The sequence below is a fragment of the Python bivittatus genome, unplaced genomic scaffold (genome assembly GCF_059951505.1).
Source record: "Python bivittatus isolate LINGU-HERP-01145 unplaced genomic scaffold, Pbiv_v1 ctg000700_np1212, whole genome shotgun sequence".
Classification (NCBI taxonomy): Eukaryota; Metazoa; Chordata; class Lepidosauria; order Squamata; family Pythonidae; genus Python; species Python bivittatus.
In genome coordinates, this window is record NW_028277098.1 from 87,200,001 (window position 1) to 87,218,720 (window position 18,720).

The following is an 18,720-nucleotide window of genomic DNA, read 5'->3' on the forward strand; positions in this document are numbered from 1 at the left end:
AACAAGTCAAAGGTTTGTGTAGGGAACAGCTCCTTTTTCTTCCAAAGAGGTTGACATTTTATATAGATTCTACAAATACTTGACTGAGAACTGGATCTTACAGTGCATTTGTTGAGTTTCTTAATCACATCTCTGTCATGACTAAAATATTAGTACCTTTTAGGGGGCCATATGTGGCAGCCTTTTGAGTTTAAGCTCCTAACCTGTGGTGAAGTTTATTGTAAATGTTAATCCTTCACCTCCCCCTATCCTGTATTTTATCTGCGGGAAAAGATTTGAAATAGTTCTGTCCTCTTACCCTCTGTTCATTAACTGCTTGGTAATTCAGTAGTTTTGTACAAATTCTAAAAAGCAGGAGAGATTGGATATAGTAAAGACCTTTACAATTATGTTGTACAGGAGTGTTTTCAGAACTGCAAAATTGAGTTTTGAGTCCTGAGGAAACTTAGGAAGAAAGCCAAGACCTGCTCTCTTTAATTCTGGAGTGCAGGACACAGATTAATGGATTCATGATAAAGGAAAACAGATTCTGATTGAAAACTGGAAAAAAAAAACCTTCCTAAAAGTAGAAGCAGTTCACAATGGAACCAATTGCCCAGAGAGGTGATTGTTTCCCCTTTACTGGATCTGCTCAAGCAGAGGCTAAATCACACTCTGTCTGGGACGCTTTAATTTGGATTCCAGACGTAAGCAGGGGATTGGCCTAGGTGGATCCTTCCAATTCTATGATTGAAAATAGTATTTCTGAAACAAAATAGCCAGAGGGGTTGGTCACGGTACAGTGAAAGAAGAGATGCTTGCTGAAATGTTAAGAGTGAAAAAACTAGTTCAACTTGCACGATAGCCGTTAAGAGAAGTAGTCTGTATTTTAGAAAGAGTTTAGACTTTGCATGGAAACTAGCATTCTGTAATGATACTGCTCAGCATATGCAACTTTTCTACTCATTTGCAAAAGGCTGTATTTTCTTGTCAGGTTTGGTTTTTGCTAGGGACACCTGGAAGAGACAGCATAAGGGAGGGGGAAGAAACAAGGAGTGTAGAATTTGTGACTCTTGATAAGGAGCTACATCCAGCATTATGCAAAAAAATCTGGGCTGTGCACCCCCTCCCCCCCAAATAACATATGTACATTTCCCCCCAAACTGCCTCTTTGGAACCTGGAACCTTTTGGGGGGCAGCATGGAGAGGGCAGGAAATAGTAAATTTTGATGGCAGATGTGATATCATTAGAGAAATGACGCCATTAAATGCAGATAAAGAAACTGTCTAGTTTTACTTTCCAATTAAGCAAAGAATAATTTCTCAGTAAGTCTCCATCCAAGAGATGTATGTAGAAATATATTCACTTGAAAAACCACACAATCCTTTCCTCTCAAACCTTGCACATACTAGCCCAACATGATGTGGTTTTACAGCACTTCTGTTTGCAGGTATTTGCATTTACCATTATGGTTGTGAAAAATGGGGGAAAGAGGTCTTTTCCCTTCCTTGCTTTTTGCATAACCATTAGTAGAACATCTAGTTCAAACAATATCCAGATTAATACAGTTTTGAAGATTATGGAAGGGGTTTCCATGAATTGGATTTGACACTGGTGGAAAAATGGAAATGCATTCTACCAATAGCAGAAGCTTTGTACAAATGGAATTTCATGATTGGATACACAATATTAGGTAATATTTGGCACACATTAAAGAATAGTAACAAGATTGGCTCAGCAGCAAATTCATTTAATAGTGGATGTGTTAATAAGCCAATCATGGCTTAGTTAGCCAACTTTAGTATTAATACTGAACGTGAACTCTGGATTTGTTCTCCCAAGAGAGACATGAGAACAAATGTTCTTAGTTTGTTCATGGTTTTGTTTTCTGGTGTCTTAATAATGGAAAACCCTGAGACCTACATAATGTTAAACCTGGCCAACTAGCCTGCACATGGTTTATTAACCCTGTTTGCTCAAATGCAGATCATGTGGGTGCAGGTTGGCCCACAGTAAGCCAACCTTATCAGGCTTACTGTGGCTTGCAAACTGATTCAGTGGAGAAATAACCATTTTTATCAATTTACAAATGAAAAAGTTCCAAGAGGGGTTTTTTTTGGGGGGGGAGGGGAGGGTTAGTGCATGTAAAAGATATAATTGTACCATTCTTAACTGTCATTTCATGCTTTCAGAGGAGCTAACAGGCAGTCAGATACAAACAGTAGAGCATAAATCTATATTTTGCTACGGATCTCTGATAAAGGCTTTTGGGTGGTTTAGATCATTGCAGTCAGCCAATGAAAACGTTAGGGAATATCTCCCTTTTTGTGTAGCACATTCAGCATGCAGATTTGGTTTCACATCAGTGAGTATGTTTCTTAAAAGCAGTTCATCTGTTCTGCCCTGTAGACATTCCCATTATGTATGATAACAGCTTTTACTTCTGGTTTCTTACTGCTGAAAATCTACACTGATTAGCTGTTGTCAGGACAATGGTGCCTCTGTACTGAAGAATACTCCTTAAAATAAATTATTCAAGGGTTATCGTGAGGCTATACAGTCATGCTGCCCTGCTGAGTTTTTAATTATGCTGTATGTACTGACAGAATAGCATAACAAGTTAAGCTGTATTTTGGTTTAGCTCAAAGTGTCACCCAGACCCAGGAATATAGTTATTTCGTGGGAAGCTAAGAAGCTTTTAATAATGGTATAATATATGGCCATGTTTGTTCTTGGCTAAGCAGTGTCAGTTATCACTTAGCGTATTGCCTGAATCCATTAGCTTATGGTTAAGCATCAGTTAGTCCTCCAGAAAAAGGATAAGGGATATAGGATCAACTCCAAAACAGAGCTTTCCTCTCTGCTACCTTTTTTTCCATTGTTTGGGAGACACGTCACTAAAAAGGTGATTGATCAGAAAACTAGGACAGACATACTTTAACTTGCCATCTGGGATACATGCTGTAATTAGGGTCAGTGTTGAGATGCTTAGAGTATTACATGATCTGAAGAGAAATCAGATTTAAGGGGTATTATATGAAGGTAATATTTTTAATAAAATTGTGCATGCGTTGGTTGCTCTGTCTCCAAACTGCTGTATGCTGCTGCTGCTCCATAAAACATGTATAGATAGCCCTCATATAGCAATACCTCAGACAGTGACCATTCACAGTTACGACAGTGATGAAAAAGTAACTTTGCGACCAATGTCCGCATTTACAACCTTTGCAGTGTCTCTCTCTCAGTCGCGTGTTTGCCATTATAGTCAGTTGTGCTGTGCCTGTCCTGATTCCCCTCCCCACCACCCTTGTAGAGTAGAGAGATTGCTTAAACAAGCGATCTCTTCCTGAGCTGCTTTGTAGCGCAGCATTTCCCTAAAAAGTGCTAACTGCAAGTTTATTTATTTATTCAATTTCTATAGCCGCCCATCTCAATCCAAATGACTCTGGGTGGTGAACAATTTCACAATCATTAAAACCGTTAAAACAATTACAAATTTATATATAGGCAGCTGAGAATTATAAAAATTACATAAAATCAACAGTGCAACCAAGTAATGGGGCCCATAACACTTTTGGGACCCCAGGCTCGGGCACATAGCCAGGTATTTAAAGCCTTATGAAAGGCTAGCAGAGTCGGGGCCATCCTGAGCTCCAGAGGAGGAATGTTCCAAAGGGTGGGGGCTGCTGCTGAGAAGGCCCGCTTTCTGGTCCCTGCCAGCTGACATTCCTTGGCTGACGGGATCCGCAGCATCCCCAATCTACTAGACCGGATTGGATGGACAGAAACTATTGGGAGAAGACGGTCCCTTAGATAACCCTGTGCCAAGCCATAGGTGACAACCGGCACCTTGAATTGCACCTGGAAACAGACTGGCAACCAGTGCAACTCCTGTAGTAGTGGTGTTACATGTGCTGTATATCCGGCGTCACTTACTACTCATGCAACCACATTTTGTACCAATGGAAGCTTCTGAATGCTCTTCAAGGGTAGCCTGATGTAGAACGTATTGCAGTAATCCAAATGGGAGATAATGAGGGAATGAGTGACTGTGAGGAGAACTTCCTGGTCCAGGAATGGGTGCAACTGGCACACAACTCAAAGGTGTACAAAAGCTCTGTTAGCCATGTCTACCACCTGCTCTTTGAGCAGGAGCTGCAAGTCCAAGAGGACCCCTAGATTGCGCACCAGGTCTATCTGGGGCAGTGCTACCCCATCTAATACCAAAGAAGGAAAAGCCTTGTTCCCAGGAGGACCAATACCCAACCACTCCGCCTTGCTTGGATTGAGTTGGAGCCCATTGTGCCCCATCCAGGCCCCTACAGCCTCCAGACACTGGGATAGGACATTCACAGCATCACTCAATGGGCCTGGGGTGGAGATATATAACTGGATATCATCTGCATATTGATGGTACCTCACCCCAAACCATCAGATCACCTCACCCAGCGGCTTCATGTAGATGTTAAATAGGAGAGGAGAGAGGACCGAGCCCTGAGGCATCCCACACAATAGGGGCAATGGGTTGGATCTCTCTCCCCATCAACACCGACTGAAATTGAATGCAGAGGAAAGAGGAAAACCAGGACAGAGTGCTGCCTACCCCCAAGTCCTGAAGCCAATTCAGAAGGACACCATGATCGATGGTATTGAATGCTGCTGAGAGGTCAAAAAGAACAAGGATGGATGCAATACCTGCATCTCGCTCACACCAAAGGTCATCCAAGAGAGCAATCAATGTTGTTTCAGTCCCAAACCCTGGCCTGAACCCTTACTGAAAGGGGTCCAGCTAATCCAATTCATCCAGAGTCCTCTGCAACTGCTGCACTATCACTCTCTCTACCACTTTCCCTAAAAAGAGGACTTGGAAACTGGATAAAAGTTGTCCAGATCAGTTGGGTGAAGTGAAGGCCCCTTGAGGAGGGGGTGCACTGGTGGAACCACTCCCTTTCCTTTAAAGATGAATTGACCACCACCCATACCAAGTTAAGGTGCTCAGCTCTGTGACCTTAATTAGTTGATTAGAACCCTCCAACCAACTTGTAACTGCTGCCTGAAACTGACCAGGCCTTAATCAGTTTCACACTGAAGGCTTTTGTTTGCCTCCTAAGTGGCTCCGCTGGCAAACAGCCAGCACCCGTGCATTCCTTTTGATGTGTATTCCCCATTGTGTGCCTGCTTACTCTCTTGTAATCCCTTCCTTTCCAATGAATGTAAATGCAAACATTAATTCCCTTCTTGCTAATTATCCCAGTGCCAGGGTAAGCATTCCAAAGGGCGGGGGAGTGGGAAAAATGGGCTATAAAATTTGCTCTTTCACCCAGCTTCCTTGTGAGTCAAGTTCCAGAAACCTCTTTGGGCTCACCTGGCTGTTTGGGGCTGTATCCTTCTGACACTGTAAAGCAAAGGAAAGCTGAAGTAAAATTGTAAGCACAGTTGCAGTCAGGTGATTTTTCACTTAGCGACCACTTTGCTTAGGCTGAGTTGCTGGTCCCAATTGCAGTCACTAAATGAGGTCAGCTGTATACTTATCCAAAGCAAGTTACAGCTGTCATTTGTATAACAATTTTATTGCAAGCGTTCCTGAATCTTTTAAAAATAATGTGTCATTGTACATCATGAAGTGAAATTCAAGTTGTAGACTTCAACAATAGGTCAAGTTGATTTGGAAATATAGAATTGTATTTCTAAAGAGTTATTATGCTGGGGTGGTTTTATTTAGGGATAAGAAATTCTGCCTATATTTTGTAAGATACCAGTCTTTATGTTCAAGGATTATTTAAGTTACTCTTTTCAATTTATAATACATTTCCTTTAGCTGTGACAGCATTGCATTACTATAATTTTATTTAGAAGTATGAGATATGCACACAAGGAATCCCACATTTTGATCTCTCTTATGTTGCATTGCATTTTTAAAATTGTATAGTGACAATTGCTGTTTCTACCTGTCAACGTGGAATATCTAATATGTGTTTTGAGAACAGGATATTTTGTTCCATATACAATTGTTTCATTATTTTTACATTAAAAATTCAATAAAAAATAAAACTCAAGAGCCTTTTGAATTAAAATTTAGATAACAGTCTTGCTTTTGAAAGAACTGATATCTTATAAAGTGAACTTTCAATCTGGATTGAAGCTGAATACTGGAAAACAAATACATTTAACTTTAAGCTCAGTTAAATTTTTGCTTACCTACTGCTATGTTGGAATAGCTTTCAAAACAGTTTGCATTTGATTTAGTAATTTTTAACATTCTTTCCTCAAAGTGATATGTAATGTTCTCTGGATCAAATATCAAAGTGATCAAATGAAAAACTAAAATAAAATTTGGCTTTAGTGGATGTCCAAAAAATATTTTAAATTATACTGGGAGATTGATAGCAGAGAGGGAGAGAGAGAGAGAAACAATCTTACTGATAGTTTAGCCTCTAATGCTTTAGCTGTTCCTTCTTTGATCCTTACCAGCATTTGGGTGGGAATGTGCAAAAAGGGACATCAGCTTTCCCTAAGCACCTGAAGCCTTTTGGTGACCAAGAAGATTTGCAGAGCTCTTTCTCACTTTGATTGGAGGACGTTCTTTTACGTGGAGACTTGATGTAGATCTGGTATTAGACTTGAGGTAGCTGCCAGGCTAGTCCAGAGCTGGTGTCAAGCAGCCCCTTCACGGAGTGGTTCATAGTGAAGTCATCTGGAGGGTGCACATCCATCTGGGAAGCCATGGGGTGAGGATCTTGGTCTGCCCATCAGGATCGATCCTGTGGGGTCTGGCCATTTGGACGACTCATCCTGGAATAAAATATACGCTTCCATCCCCCTCTTTGCTCTCTATGCCCAGGTTTGTGGGCAAAGGAGCATACTCTGGAAGTAGGGCCTTAGGGGCGACTGGGCATCTATGGTAGCCCCAGAGCACCTTCCTTATAAAGAACAGAGGGAAGGGGGAGAAGGGGAAAAGGTAAAGCCTCTAGGAGACCTTTGCTATGAGGCATTCTTAGCAGATTGCCCTGAAGAGATTAGAAAATTCAAATTCCATCCAGACTTGCAGGAGAAGAGAAAATTAGGGGAGGAGCACGGTGGTCGTATAAAAAAGCAGTGAGTGACTCATAACCCCCCCCCCCAAAATGGAGTAAATGGGAAGATAAATCTTTTGAGAAGCTTAAAGTGTTGACAGACATTGGTATTTAGGAGACAAAGGACAGTTTTGTTTGTTGTATTGTTGAAGGCTTTCACAGCCGGCATATGATGGCTGGTGTGGGTCTTCCGGGCTGTGTGGCCGTGTTCTTGAAGTTTTGTTTCCTAACGTTTCGGCAGCACCTGTGACCGGCATCTTCAGAGTGCAGGAGCACAGACAGGAGCAGTTCTCTCTGTGCCCAGGGTGATGTGGCCCTTCTGACACCAAAACAGCAGCCACTCAGTAACCCAACCCCCCCCAATCCCCCCCCCCCAGATCTCTATAAATACCCATAAAAGGGTCACATCACCCTGGGCACAGAGAGAACTGCTCCTGTCTGTGCTCCTGCACTCTGAAGATGCCGGTCACACGTGCTGGTGAAATGTTAGGAAACAAAACTTCCAGAACACGGACACACAGCCCGGAAGACCCACACCAGCCATCGACAGTTTTGTTTGCTTTGGTCTCTTCTTTGCACTTAACAAAGGGCTCAGAGGTGGAAAAGTGATACAAGAGCTGAGATGCTGTTGTTTCCAGCAGTGCTATTGCTTTGAAGCACATCATCATTTGCAAGTTCAAATATAATAACCGTGATCCTGTGGCTGCAGTAGAAGATATTTGGTTTTGGGAAACATTGGTTAAAGATTATTCAGCTTGTATTGCCTATATTGTTATACTTGGTGGTGTGTTTTCTTTTTTCTACCTTAGTTTAATAGGAATTTGTGGAGCAACCAGGGGCAGAGAGTGGGAAATGGAGATGAGCATGTGCAAAGGTGGGAAAGCTGAGAGACTCAGGCGAAAACATGGAGAGGTGGGATGGGCTTCTACTAGGAGCTTGAAGGAGAGAGAGGAGCAGTTACAAAGAAATCAGCAAGGAACTCTGTATGGGCTGGAGGGGTGCTGGGTGTGTTTGAATTAAAAGTCAACCCATGGGATTGGAAAGTTCTGCTCAACAATATCAATAAGGCAGATGGGAAGGCTTTAGTTTTAGTCTTAAAATTTTTAATATAGCATAGTCAAAAGCACCCATTTCAGGTCAAATTGAATTACCAGCTGCATCAGTAAGCTTAGTCCATTCCAGACATAAATTCCATGCACGGCTTTTTCTCATCCCTGCCCGTCCAAGGTGATGCGCATCCTTCCCAAAGGGGAAGCCAGGGAGACCTTCAACTTGTCATCTCCCATTTCTGTCCCTAACTATGACACGCATGTTCACCTAGGTTTGAGGTGCTCCTTTTACACCCGGACACTCTCTAATAGAGAACTGGTCCTCCCTTTTCACAACCCTGGTCCCGGATTAAGAAAGGAGTAGAAAGCAGCCTGGTATTTGCCCAGGTAAAGTCAAGTGTTCAGCCTTTCGCTACCTGTTGAGGCACACGAGTCTCATCAGCCTCCCTTGCTTTCTAGGGTCTCCCGGCCATTACCTGAGAGAGGCTAGCAGGAGCCTAGGTGCAGCTGAAACTGACTTGACACACAGCCCTGGTCAACAGTTGGGATAAAACACAAAAGAGAAATCTCACACTCACACACACTGGGCACAAGACACAAAATTTGCACAGTACTTACTGACTATGAAGACTCGGGTTCAAGCAGCTGTTTGGCTCAAAACGCAAAACTCCCTTTACTACCAATGTCAATATGGGCAGAGCTCAGGGCAGCACTCTCTAGACAAATGGTCCGATGCCAGCTTGGTGAAATTGCCCGGGCCTGGTCTGTCGACCCGGTGAGTCTTGGAGTCCCTTCATGGTCACCAGATTGTTAGAAAGAAATCTTACCAGGTTCGTTTCCGAGCCGGTGCAGGCAGTTGCTTGAATCAGAGGTGAGGTTTATTTCTGAGAGCACAACTTACAGAATCAGCTGTCGGAGGCGGCCACGCTAAGTTTTCCTTTTAAAGCCCTTTATGTAGGGAAATCTTGCTATTGTTCCCTGAGAGTCCAGGAGAGCGTGCCCTGTAGGAATCCCGAGAAAGTGCACTTGGCTGGCATTCCAAGAAGGCGCTCTCTGAAGTCAGGCACCCTACCGAGGTGTGGTTTCCGCTTGTTTAGCATTTGTTGATTGAAATGGTAATCTCTAGGGGGAAAGGGTCTTTTCTTATTCGATCAAAGAGACCTCCAGTTAAACTTCAGCCAGGAATTAAATTGGCATGTCTCACTGCATTTTAATCTATGTACCGGGCCCATTCTAATTGTAGTTTCCCACCTTTTACTTTGATTATGGCAGGAAGATTGCATGGCAGGGAAAAGGGAAGAAGACTGAACAGCAGAAGGTTTCCTTCCCACATGACATGTTCTCTGGATCAAATATCAAAGTTATCAAATGAAAAACTAAAGTAAATTTTGGCTTTAGTGGATGTCCAAAAAATATTTTAAAGTATACTGGGAGAATGATAGCAGTATAAGCATTGTAATCGAGGTAACCTGTGATCCCAGTTTTTAGAGCCTATCCACATTAATCTATGTAGTAAAAACAGGTTTTCATTCCACACTAAATAATACAAAGAAAATGTACTTAACTATAGTTTTAATCCCAATTTTTAGACAATAATTGATTTCTAAAATGACTCTCATCAATTAACAGAGAAAGGCCCTGTCTCCAAATTAAAAACAAAAACAAGACATATAAGGAAAGAGGAGTTAGGCAGAAAAGGAAAGGAAGGAAATTATGTATCCAAGAACAGAATAAAGTAATAAGCCATAAACCTGGCATCTGTGCCTGGTTCTGATGAAGCTGATTTTTCTTTGCTGACATTCTTTCTTGAATAGTATTTGGTGGACTTTGATCTCTTTGATCAACAGATAAGGCCAGAGTTTGCTGCTCTTTAAGTTCTCTAGTTTCAGAACAATAGTCAGAAGCTGAATATTTTGTCTGAGTAGTAACTATGAAGTAAACTTGCTATGGTGTTCTTTCTCTGGCTGATATAATGGATTCAATTAGTTTTCCCCTTGCTGCTAAGTCTTTGAAGGCAAGGGTTGCGGCTTCTCAAAGACTCTTGATCACCTAGCAGGTCAGTAGAATAGTAAAGACAATGTTACAATATACACTGTGAGTTATATCTCATGGTGTTCTTCCTTGAGGGGAATGGGCATTGTTGCTAATCAGATTTCTACTTTCCTCCATTCATTGTTAGCTGTTAAAACAGTGTTGAACTTTTGATGATATACTTCAGATCATTCAGCAATCTACCAGTAGATTTTGTCCTACCTTTTGCTCACTCCAGCTCAAAAAAGAAAAGTAATGCTCCTTTGCCATGTAGACACCAAAAAGAAGGATATTTGATCATTTATAGGTGAAATCTTCAAAGATCTGCAAACCCAGCCTTGATTCTTGACCCTATCTCTTCTTGTTTTATCACACACATTTCTTAAGAATCCCTTTCAATTTTTGTCTTTCTACAGACATACCCAACTTTCACCTTCATATGACAAAGTGAGCAGAAGCATGTCCTTATTACATAACCATTTTCACTTATTTTGATAGACACTTATGCCTCACAAAACGCAACTACTATCCATTCTCTTTTTAATATTGCTTAGAATGCCTCCATCCATTTCCCCATCTTTGCTAAGCATTCTGTCAAATTACACAAATTCAACTATTTACTCAACTTATTAGCTATTTATGATCACTTTCAGCCATTCATAGCATTTTCCCTCAAACATTAATTTTCAGTTCTGTGGTCCTTGTTGCATTGTACAATAGCTCAGAATTGCTGCAAATCATTTGGTTTCTCAGCCAACATCATGGGATCATATGTATATAAAAGGAAGCATATATTCACAGCCCCAACCAACTCACCTCTAACGTCACCACAGGTATTTCTTATAAACATAATCAACCGTTCAAGGAACATGATGTATTTTTCTCTTACTCTCTGCTTAATGTTAAACTATTCCCTAAGCATTCCATTTGTTATACTCATATTTTACTCCCATTATGAAATGTTCTTAAGGTATTCAGCAACCTTTAACTCCATATTCATGCAAGACATTCAGCTTATCATAAGTGTTACACAAATCTACAAATGTACAGTAGCTTCATTTTCTCACATGTATACACTTTGTATTTTTTAAAGGAAAGGAAGGGAAGGGAAGGGAAGGGAAGGGAAGGGAAGGGAAGGGAAGGGAAGGGAAGGGAAGGGAAGGGAAGGGAAAATTCTAAAGAAGTGGGTTCCGATCTTCCTGACAGCACTTATAGATACATTTAAATTTTACCCTCTCTCTCTAAGGTTACATCATAATTTCCTTCTGTCCATAAGCTACCCTTTTTAATCTGCAGACCCATAATTCACAAGTTTATTCTTTTTTTTCAACAAAAAGTCCATAAGGGGTTTCCACTCACTAATAAATGACATTTATATACTTTTGAAATACATGATAAATTGCAAAAATTTATCTGGAAACTCCTGCCTAACATAAAGCCATACTGCACTTCCCAGATTTTTTTCATTTTTATTCATTTATTTAAGAGATGTCTAAAGCCACTGCTCTCACACTTTGTGACTCTGGGTAGTGTATATCCATAAAAATCAGAAAATAAAAATAAAAAATGAAATACTATGCAAAATCCAAATCAGAAACCAAAGTAACCTCTTGTGCCCTTTCAGTCAGAATTCTACCAAACACCTTCCCAGGGAGACTTAACAAACCAATCTAATTCCACTGTAGTTTTTGCATTCTCTCCTGCTACTTTCCCCTTTGTTATAGGATTAGGGTTAGGGTTAGATGTGTGTACTTTAATTCCCAGAATTCTCCAGCTAGCATGTTGGTTGGGGAATTCTGGCTGTTGAAGTCCACACATCATAAAGTTACCAGGTTTGAAAAACACTGTTATAGGAGGACAATAATGTCATTCTTCCAATCATAAGGAACAAACAGGTCACACAAACCCTAATATTTAAAGTATTAAAGCTTCAATTCTCCTCTTCAATATAACACTATTATCCCCATAGAAATCTCTGAAATATTTTTCTGGCATTCTCTCCCTTTTGTTTCAGCCCAAACCATTTCATCATTTGTATTTTTAATATCATTGCTGGAGGCAGAGTATATTTAATTCTCTCTATATAATAATAATATTATAATTTCAAGTACCCTTTTCTCTCTATACACATTATACAATATATTTTTCTCTTCCTCCTTTTTTTTTTTGCATATATAAATTTCTATACACACTTTTTCTCATCCTTAGCGTCTTTAACATCATCATTCCACCAAGCATATTTTATTTATTCTTTCTCACAGCATAACTTCACATACTTCTATTGCATTTGTAAGTTATTCCAAGCAGCCTCCACATCCTTTCTCCTTACATCCACTTTCCATTTATTCTGTTGGGAGATTTCTCTTCTAATACAGGATTTTCTTTGCCTGCAATTATTCTATTTTCATCCTAGTTTCTTTTCTTTTCTTCCATGTGCATTTTGTCCCAGGATCCACTTTTGACAGTACTCAAAAATGGTCTCTCACATGTACAGGTTTCCCTTGTTTTATGCAAGATTCATTTTATGTAAATTCACTATTATGCAATTGATTATTTTTGTCCAAGAATTCACTTGATGCACACCCATTTATGCTCCATAGTTGTTTAGGCATAAGTGGGGGTGTGGGGGAAAGAGAAAGAGTGTAGGCTGTATTGCACAAGTAGATGCCCGTTTCTATAAAACATCTTTAAATTGATATGTGATGTGGAGGACAATTTAATTAAATTTTGATTGCTAGGTAGATACATAGATACAGATTTTTTTTTTTAATCTCCTTTCCCCCTTCTGAGAATGCACTGTTTCCTTGCTCAAATAACGGAGCATTAGATTATTTTCTAACTGTTTTAGAAACTTGAAACACTATCTGGATTCTTCCATTAGAGGTTTAAGTAGAACAGATTAGATTCCATGGAAAACAGCTTGTCAACACCATTGATACTCCCCTGGTTTTTCTAGCCACTCTAGGTTTCTGAGTTTTTGTAGGGGAATGGATGAGACCTAATGGATTTTATCACTGCTCCTCGTGAATATGCAGTTTTGCTTAGATTTCTCACTGTCATAGAACATTCCTATGACCGCTTTTGTGGGGTGTGCAGATTTTTTTTTTCTCGAACTGTGTAGTCACTAACAAAATATAGAATGGTAATCTGTTTCCTGGAGTAGAAACAATTTATATACTGTTTGCCTTTGGCAAGTTATGAAAGACCAGGTATGAGGATAAACAAAAATGTGTAACTTTATTGAAAATGAACTCAGAAGTATATATCTCAAAGTGAAGAATCTTTTAGAGTTTTGCAACAGTACTAGGCATCTGTAGATCATTTTCCTGCAAGTACGAATACCCTTGTCAAAGTAGATTTCAAGATTCTGGTGATTTTAGTTTATTTCAGATGACCCTGTGCTGTACCATTGAGTACCAGTTACCTCGGCTATAATTTTCAAAAAACATTGCAGGCTTAGCTGGGGAATAGAACCTCCCTGAAGGAAGACACTTTTTTTTCAAATATGAAAAATGGTTAACTTGTAATTCTTACAAGTTAAATAGGAATATAGAAATGTAAGTATTTCCAAAAAAAAACCCCTTATTTTCTTCTCTTTGTACTGAAGTATTTTGCAGTAGCTGAGGAACATTTTTCTACTTGATATGCAGGTTGTTGGGAATACTACTTTGTGGCTGAACCACTTGTTAAAAGTATCTTCCAGTGTTTAAATATGTTACTTATTGAGTCTGCTGCCAGTCATTTTACTTACTCTGGAAGAGGGCAGAGAAGAAAGTTTGTGGAATGGTATTTGTTTTCAGGAGATTAAAACCAGGTCATTTAGCTGTTATCCAGATATTTGGCAGCAGTGGGTCCACTGGCTCTTTGCCCTTCCTCATGCTTTTTATTCTAATATACTGAAACTTGAGAAGTAAAAAAGTAGAACATAGAAGTACACTTGGAATAAAGAATTTTCAAGTACATATCTTACAAACTATTGACTGTTCATTTAAATGCTTTGAGTTTCTGCTTTACTAGCAGAAATATCTGTGCTAAAAATCTCAGAACAAGAGGAAAAAGATCCAAAATCTATAGTGGTCCTAATACCTTCTGTAAGCCAACTGAATTTTTAGAAATCCATGAAGGTAGATTTCTCCTAACCCAGAGATTTGTACTTCTCATAACAGATAGGAACAGTTCTGACTTCAACATCTAGAATTTATTTCCCAAAAACATTTGCTTTGGGGGAGCTTGCAATACAACTGCCCTTTTACCTGATAATTCTACATTTATGTACCTTGAGGGTCTTCCAACCTTTAATGAGAATTTTGTTAAATAGAGTGTAATTCGATATAGCTGGGGCTTGGATTAGCCACATTTTTTATGCCAGGCACATTCATTCCTTAGTTTCTAGCCTCCTTGCTGTTGAGTTTTTGCAAATTCAAAGACTTGCAACTGTTTGGTAAAACTTCAGTTGCCCTAATAAAGGATTCTGATTTATTCCTCTGTTGTACAGGTAATGATAAAATAGAGTAGGATAGCAATATTGTTGTGGTTGTGCATTGCATTTTTGGAGAAGGTGGGCCCTGCTTTTTTGTTTTTACTTGTTTTTGAATTTTCTTGCTTGCTTCCTGCAATAAATCATGACTATATTTGGTTACTTATTGCTGAAATTTCAGCAGCATGATTCTGGGCAGACCTTTCTGGGCTGCAGAAAAGGTGTGCTTTGTTAGACTATGTGATATATGCCATGGAAGTGTTGGAGTCAAATCCAGGAAATAGGTTATTAATTATATGTATGATTTCCTGCCTCTGTTCTACAGTCCTTATCATCTTGCTTTCTGTTATCCTCTCATCAACTGTGTTGGCCAGCTTATAAAATAAATTGGTAGGAGAAAAGTGCTACATCTTGATGAAAACTTCAAACTGAATCTTTTAGTTAGTGATGTTTTAGAGACTATTTGGGTTATGTTTTGCCTTATAAGAATTACTAATAACATATTTTCTTCTTCTATACTTTTTTAGAAGATGCAGACTACAGTGCCTTTGGGACAGATACCATGACAAGGAAGAAAAATGTCTTATCAAATGTGCTGCGTCCAGATAACCATAGGAAAAAGCCACACATTGTTATTAGCTTGCCACAAGACTTCAGACCAGTGTCTTCTATTATAGATGTGGACATACTTCCAGAAACTCATCGGAGAGTGCGGCTTTATAAATACGGAACTGAGAAGCCTCTAGGATTTTATATACGTGATGGCTCTAGTGTCAGAGTTACACCGCATGGGCTAGAAAAAGTTCCTGGTATATTCATATCCAGGCTAGTTCCTGGAGGCCTGGCTCAAAGTACAGGCTTGCTGGCTGTTAATGATGAAGTCTTAGAAGTGAATGGTATAGAAGTTTCAGGAAAAAGCCTTGATCAAGTTACAGATATGATGATTGCAAACAGTCGTAATTTGATAATTACAGTGAGACCAGCAAACCAGAGGAACAATGTTGTCAGGAACAGCCGGACTTCTGGAAGCTCAGGACAGTCTACTGATAACAGCCTTCCAAGTTACACTCCACATATTGTGCCACGCTATCAACCTGAAGAAGAAGACAGCGATGAAGATGATATAATCATTGAAGATAACGGCGAGCCACAGCAAATTCCAAAGGCTGCTCCATCCAGTGAAAGCCTGGATTCACTGACACAAACTGAAACCCTTCATGAATCCATGCAAAATGGCTTCATTTCTTCCAAGGAAGTAAACTTGTACTGTTCAACAAGCAGCATTAACGTGGAATTTAAAATCCAGGATTCTGAACAAAAGACCTTAGAAGAAGATGGGACAATCATCACATTGTGAAAGTACTTCATTTAGTTTTTCAGATTAAGAGGCCAAAAACGATATTTGGCTACACCTATACATTACATACCTCTCAATTACTATATTTCAGTGGCTTTTTATATTAGCAGAAAGGAGTTGTGATTCACTTCATTTGTTCCATTTTGATATCTAGCTGAATAATATTTTTGAAACATGGGCTGGCTCTCTTACATTTTCAAGACAGAACATGATCCCATTACTCAAAATCCCATTGCTTATTTATGTACTTTTTTCATTTACAAGAACCAGTTTTTGGTTCTTTTCTTGGGTCTATCTGCATATTTTTATTTCATTATACACATCTTGAAGTCAAATCCAGCCCAGAGAATGCCTTATTTCAGCCTAAAATATTAATGAAACAAAGTCATTCAACATGAGAGATAACCATTTTAACCCATGTCCCAATATGTATTAATTAAAAGGTTATAAATGATTTATAATGGATCAGTTTCAGTTTTCATAAATCTTAATGCAACTATTCATACAACTATACTTTGAATTTACTAATGTAATGGTTAGTTGGGAGCTATAACTATTATTTTCTTTTAAAAATTATGAGTCTTTGACTGTATTGCGATTTATTCCTGGTGCTGGAGGAATAAATTTGCACTGGATAAGGTAACTTATTAAAAGCCAATTAAATTGTTTCTCTGGGTCTGTCATATATAGTTATGTACCCATTCAGTGAGAAATGGTGTGATCATAAATGTTGCAATGCAGTCCAGGCCCATTAAAAGTAGTGGGATTTTCTGTTGACTTCAGTGGTTGTTGCAGAATGTGATGTCAGGACCTGGCATCCTTGGGCAACTGCAAGAGCCTTGACCAACCCATTCCTTTTGTCCTGCTCCCTATCCGTTTTCCTAGTTCAGTATTCAGACTAAGGCTAGATGGTTGGATCTGTCTGTCCCTTTAATTCCCCACTGTGACCTAACTTAGCATAGTTTGGGTCATTCAGTGGAATTAAAAGAATGCTCACTTCTGCTTGAAGCTGTACCAGTACAACCGGGTGAACCACCAAGGTTCCTTAACAGAAAAGCAAGGCCATTAAAGAACATTTTGCCCAGGGGCCACCAAGCCCAGAAGTTGACCCTGTGGGGTTTTACTGTATCTATAATGTGAATGTCTTTTGTGTGTTTTTAATTCCAAATGCAAGTCCTAATGATAGATTTGGCAATCAGGTATGTTATATATAGAGGGTTTTTTTTTTTTTTTAAACGATTGAAGGATCTTCTACAATGGAAGAGATATTTAAAGAAGGCAAGTTGTATAATCATAAACATGGGAAATATCATTTGAACTTCTTTCCCTTTGGTAAAAGGCTTTTTTTATATATAAAGCTCTTAGCAAAGGAATTTTTATATTTAACCTTTAGGCATATGTTTATACCTTTTTCTTTCATGTAATTGTGATTGAGGTACAATCCAGAATTGCAGGAAAAATGATTCCACAATAGAAATTGTTACCTGTGTGTATGTTCGGTACTACTGTGAATTACCTTGATGAATTATATTGTAGATGTTAAACTTTTAACTATCACAGAAGCATGGAACCCAAAACCTTAGTGGAAGAACTGGATGTTGAAACGTATCGGTTACTGTGCTATTTAACTCCTTCATTCTGATTTTTTGACATTTCTGTTGCAATTACGTTTCACCATTTTGCATCTATTATTATTGCAATTACAGACTTAAGGAAATGTTTATCATGCTGTGTTTAATTTCCATTCCTTAAGATTGTAGCCTCAATCAGGTAGCTTGTATTATGAGATGAATGTGTACGTTATAAATAAATATAAGTTGTATATAAATATATACACACACATATATGTGTGTGTATGTGTGTACCTGTAAAACAACCTTGTTTTGAAGCAGCATCATGTCTGAAACTCTTTGAGTTTGGCAAAATCTTTGAACAGTATGGAGGGAGAGAGGATAATGCTTACTGCTACTAAAATGACAGGCTGCATTGCATATGACTGCAACGTAATGCAGTTGCCTTGATGACAGAATTGTAGAGTTTTATGACTACCGTGTTCTTACTAAATCTTCAAAAATTAAGCTGCTTAAACATAATATAGTATGTATTAGCTTGAGACGTGTAACTATAGAGAGAGATCTCAGTCACAGTACTAAGATAACTGACATAGATTTCTACATACTACCTCTAAGACTTTACCACTTAGCATCTTGTGGGGGAGAAGGAGAAAGGGCAGTCTCCGACTAGAGCAGTGTTTCTCAACCCCAGCAACTTTAAGATGCATGGACTTAAAACTGGCAGGGGAATTCTGGGAGTTGAAATCCACACATCCTAAATTTGCGAAACTCTGGACTAGAGAGATACCTAGGGATTCAAAAGTGAACACCAAAAAAAAAGGTTAAGCTATTTAGACTGGTCTGCAAGGCACCCTGGTTTTCTCCCATATTCTTTATATATGCATCACACTCAGCTTTTTATTGAAGCTTCTCTATTATATGTATGAGTGAAACATTGTATTGTTTCATCAGAGAATCAAAATTCTTTAGATGCTTTTGATCCTTTAAAACAGAGGCATATTTTAAACCTCTTCCCCTGTAGCTTGGAATCAGATTAGCCTCTTAAGTGCACCTTATCTGAACAAAAGCAAAACATGGCTACAATGATACACTTTTTTGGAGCTGTTTTTTAGTTCCAGATGAAGTCAAGCTGAACTGTGAAATCTTTGTTCTTCCATAAATGTTGTTTAGGATTCTGTC

The 18,720-nt window shown here is 39.1% G+C and overlaps 1 protein-coding gene across 1 annotated transcript in view; it reads left to right on the forward strand.

Annotated features, from left to right (window-relative positions):
- Positions 1–18,317, forward strand: part of PARD6B (par-6 family cell polarity regulator beta) — a 30,502-nt gene extending 12,185 nt beyond the window's left edge. Inside the window, exon 3 of the mRNA XM_007432852.4 lies at positions 15,138–18,317. Within this exon, the coding sequence (XP_007432914.1) occupies positions 15,138–15,967 (830 nt within the window). The 3' untranslated portion in view covers positions 15,968–18,317. The remainder of the gene's footprint in view (positions 1–15,137) is intronic.
- The last annotated feature ends 403 nt before the right edge of the window (positions 18,318–18,720 follow it).